Source organism: Arabidopsis lyrata (genome assembly GCF_000004255.2).
Source record: "Arabidopsis lyrata subsp. lyrata unplaced genomic scaffold ARALYscaffold_727, whole genome shotgun sequence".
In the NCBI taxonomy this organism is placed as follows: Eukaryota; Viridiplantae; Streptophyta; class Magnoliopsida; order Brassicales; family Brassicaceae; genus Arabidopsis; species Arabidopsis lyrata.
The window spans coordinates 1-4,814 of NW_003302091.1; the positions used below are offsets into that span (position 1 = coordinate 1).

Consider the following 4,814-nt stretch of genomic DNA (forward strand, 5'->3'; position numbering starts at 1 on the left):
AGGAGTGTGCTACTGCAAATACAGCTGTTGATGCTGATGATGGAAGATGAGGATCTTGGGAGCAGAAGAGAGAGAATATTTCTCTTTCGACTGGAAGTGTTCGAGCACGAGTGTTTGATCGCTTCTTGTTTGACACACCATTTACAAAAAATGGTAAGACCCAAGGTGGATTAGAAGATCAATGGAAGAGAAGAACAGTGCTGCAGACTGAGGGTTCATTCCCTGCGCTTGTGAATAGGCTGTTGGTTACCAAGTCTGAATCCCTTGAATTCTCGCCAGTGGAGAATGCGATTGGAATGATTGAAACGCGGACAACTGCTCTGAGAAATGAGCTAGAGGAGCCTCGTAGCTCGGATGGGGATCACCTACCACGGCTTCAAAGTCTGCAGAGGATTCTCCAAGGAAGTGTTGCAGTGCAGGTGGGTTTTCTCCCATAATACCTGTTATAGATTGTGTTGTAAAACGTAGAATATGCTTATCGTGTGCCTTTCCATGAAATATGCAGGTGAACAGTGGGGTGTTGAGCGTGTGCACAGCATTCTTATCAGGAGAGCCTGCAACTAGATTGCGTTCGCAGGAACTGCAGCAACTGATCGCGGCACTGCTTGAATTCATGGCGGTTTGTAAGCGAGCCATTAGGGTTCACTTTAGATTAATCGGAGAAGAAGATCAGGAATTCCATACTCAGCTTGTCAATGGATTTCAGTCTCTCACCGCTGAACTCTCCCATTACATCCCTGCTATCTTGTCCGAACTTTAGTGTATCTTTGTCAGTTTTTGCTACGAATTTTGTGCTTTTTTCTTCCACCATTTGGCTTGGGTATATGTTTGTCATTTCTGTAATTCTTAGTTTAATGACAACAAATGAGAGAAATTTTTTTAATGACAATTGTTTGACTTCTAATTCAGAAGCTTATGTTATATTCGATCGTGGAAATGAGCTCCCAGCTTCAAACACAAGCCACTCAACTATTTAGGATGCCTCCGACATCTCAGAGACATTGTAACACCCGCGTCCCGCGATCCTAAAGGGGGCCGGTTTGTTTTAGGGAAAACTAGATCATGGTCGAGAAAGACCAATGAATAAGTTAACCCAAGGAAGGAATGAAACGTTTAAGTCATGAAAGGGGTAGATGACTTAGACGGTTCCGGGATAATCTAGTGATCATGGAGAAATGATCATGGAAAGATTAGGAATAGTGAAGTCAAGGCCGAGAAACGGACCGAAAGACTTAGACGGAAAAAAACGGACAAAAGAGTTCGAGTTAATCCAGCTAGGTGAGCTGGACAAGCTGGACGAACTAACTAGCTCAGCTAGGTGAGCTAAACCAGCTGGAGGACTAGCTAGCTCAGCTAGGTGAGCTGACCGACAGCTCAACCGAGCTTGGTGAACTGATCGAGTACTGACCCAGCTAGGTGGTCCGGTCAGCTAACACTCGAGCTGGTGGACTGTGGTAGCTCGGGGATGAAGAGGTGTAAGGTCGAGCGGTTACCGACGAACGGTTACCGTTAGCCAAAGGGTGGATAAGGCCGAGCGGTTACGATCGGAAAGATGCAACCCTTCGGAAGGGTGCAAGGAACGGATGTGCTTCTTCGGGAAGGCACCCATTCGGCCCTATATAAGGGGTGGACGTCCAAAGGACTTCACAATCATCCTAACACACTTTACAATCACAAACACAATCCAAAAATAGTCCTAAACATGCCACGAAGTTGTTGGTCGGAAAGGGGGTGCGGCTCAGCGAGTATCTCTGGAATCAGAACGGATTCTCGGAGCCTTGACCGAACTGATGTGCATGCTACCTCCCGATCCAACGGTTCGATGGAATGTTTGGATGGATTGATCGGACCGATCGTCGGAGAGACGAATCGGAACAGATGGATCGTTCGTCGGTGAGACGGGTCGGATCGTGTAAGATGGTCGGGTCGACCGAATGATCAGATCGTGGTATCGATCGATGGATCGGATCGATGGAACGACAATTCGATTAAGGAGTTGGATGGACGGATAGTTCGACGACTTGATTGATGGTTCGGATCGATAGCTCGATTATGGGATCGATGGATCGTCCGTTCCATAAATCATATCGTCGAGGAAAGGACACGAAAAGGAAATGGATCGACAAATCTAAGATTGTCAATATGGAAGTATTGACGAATCTAAAGATAGACCGATAGATGATATGGTTAACGGGATGTTAATCGGGAAGGCGTATAAGGGAAAGGTGTTCGAAGAAGCACGGGGATAAGTGCAACCGAACACACCCAAGGGTCGCCCATGGATGCAATCTCACCGGTAAAGGGAGTAAGCACCCAGAATGGGTAAGTGACGTGGTTCACCATGTAAGGATCTAATATCGCGGCCGCCTTTATGTATCAATCGCCATGGCCAATGGTGAAACCGATTAGGAATCGGTAAGACCAATGGTGACTCGATGGATAACCAATGGGAAAGTCCACAGTGAGAACCGGTGGATAAAACGGATGTTGGACCCACAAGCAAACCAAAGGCCGATGGACGAATGATTTCATTGGCTAGCCTACGATAATGCGATGGATGAATCCACGGACCCTTGGGTGTGATAAAGATATTGTTCGGATCGCATGGATGGATCGGTAAGCCGAAGGCTTTACCGACCACCATGGACCAGACGGTGAAACGGTTAATAAACCGTAGGCGGTCGTAGTGATAAACGACCGGATCGGAAACATGGATGGTTTGATAAGCCGAGGGCTTGATCTTCCACCATGAAACCGAAGGGGCGTATGTTTGGAGGACGGATGAACCAATGAGCCGAGAGCTTGATTCGGCCACCGTGAACCAAGGGAAACATACGATCCCCAATCTCTATCGTAGGGACTTAGACCAGTGGGGTTGGTTGGATGTATGGCTAAGTAACGATAGAGATTGGTCCATCAATACACGATTGATTAAGAATCGTTGTACGAATGGAACAAGGTGACGAAAGGGCTAAGAGAAGGATCAATGGATGGATCGAAGAGGAATCCAATCCGCATGTAGGCCAAGGTATGTAAACGAATCTAACTTATTAGTTAAGATAGACGTTTGGGAATTGGCCGTTGGATTAAGGATAAAGGAATATGCAATCGTTAGACTTAGAATGGTTAGCGAACCAATTGCATGTCTTGGCCGAGTTAATGAATGATCTAAAGTCTAAGGGACAAAGACGATCAAACCGGTACAAGGGATGGTTGGAATTAAACCAAGGGTAGAAAGACTTCCGCTGTGTTAAGAGATAAGGATTATAGAATTAAGCCTCGTAAAGGCAATTTTATGTTAAATCGTGAAAAATATGGAGGTTCGGCCGGGAGGAGGTACGAACGTGCGTCAATGGTCGCCAGACGCCGAGACGTCCGGGACGGGACCCTACAAGTTGGTATCAGAGCATGTTTGATCCTAGGATGGATAAGTGCTCGGGAAAATGTCATGGTAAATAATTACTAAAGGTGTAACTTAAATGATTGAGTCCTCGGGAAACCGAATTATGAACTTGAACATTAGTGTTGGTGAGCCGGAAGGGAATTGAGGCAAGAACGCGATTACATACTTGAAAACCAAGAGAGTTTGCCAAGATGAATTGGTTAAGCCAAGATGATTACCCAAGGGGCAAGAACTACACGTGTATCAAGTGAATAATTATTCGGAGAGAAGGGCTGATCATAAAGTTGAAAAGGTTAAGCTAAGTGTTTGGCGGATAAGGAAGTTGAGGTGAATGAGATTTATGTGCTTGAGGAAAGGTTACCCAAGGCATGATCGGGCACCAAGATACGAGCCTTGTAGTCAAATGACTTAACATAACGGGGAAAAAGGTATTGATATATTCGGAGAATGACCAAGATCAATGGAAATAAGATCTCGTCGGAATTTGACGAAGATCGGGAGACACTTGATCTATTCGGAGATTGAAAAGATCAAGGGGTACTGACCGAGTCCGGAAAAGACCAAGGTCGGGAATTATTGACCGAGTCTGGTAAGGGACCAAGGTCAGGAATTATTGACCAAGTCCGGTAAGGGACCAAGGTCGGGAATTATAGACCGAGTCCGGTGGGGACCAAGGTCGGGAAAAGTGACCGAGTCCGTATAGGACCAAAGTTGGGAAATATTGACCGAGTCTGGTTTGGACCAAGGTCGAAAATTAGTTCTAGTCGGGATTGAACTAGAATGGGAAACATTTGATCGCGTTCGGGAAATGGAACAAGATCGGGAAAATAGATCGAGTCCGGTAAATGGACCAAGATCTAAGAAAATGGATCGAGTCCGGTAAATGGACCAAGATCGGGAAAATAGATCGAGTCCGGGAAAGGACTAAGATCGGAAAAATGGATCAAGTCCGAGAGAGGACCAAGATCGGGAAACTTGATCAAACTCGGAAATAGATATTTGATCAATTATGGAATCTAAAGTCTTGGGAAGACTAAAGATGGGAAAACGTTAAGGAGTAACTCTAACACCCGCCGAATTCGAGGACGAATTCATTTTAAGGGGAGTAGACTTGTAACACCCGCGTCCCGTGATCCTAAAGGGGGTTGGTTTGTTTTAGGGAAAACTAGATTATGGTCGAGAAAGACCAATGAATAAGTTAACCCAAGGAAGGAATGAAACGTTTAAGTCATGAAAGGGGTAGATGACTTAGACGGTTCCGGGATAATCTAGTGATCATGGAGAAATGATCATGGAAAGATTAGGAATAGCGAAGTCAAGGCCGAGAAACGGACCGAAAGACTTAGCCGGAAAAAAACGGACATTCAAAGCTTCCGTGTCGACTCTAATTCCTGGTAGGAGACACGTGTGT

General features: G+C 45.7%; 1 protein-coding gene across 1 annotated transcript; it reads left to right on the forward strand.

The window, feature by feature from the left end:
- Window positions 1-65: 65 nt before the first annotated feature.
- Window positions 66-926, forward strand: LOC9298384 (guanine nucleotide exchange factor SPIKE 1; the record flags this gene model as incomplete). Its single annotated transcript, XM_002862261.2, has 2 exons — window positions 66-419; window positions 506-926. Coding segments are annotated over 2 exons (609 nt in total), but the record flags the coding sequence as incomplete, so codon positions are not given.
- Between the last annotated feature and the right edge of the window lie 3,888 nt (window positions 927-4,814).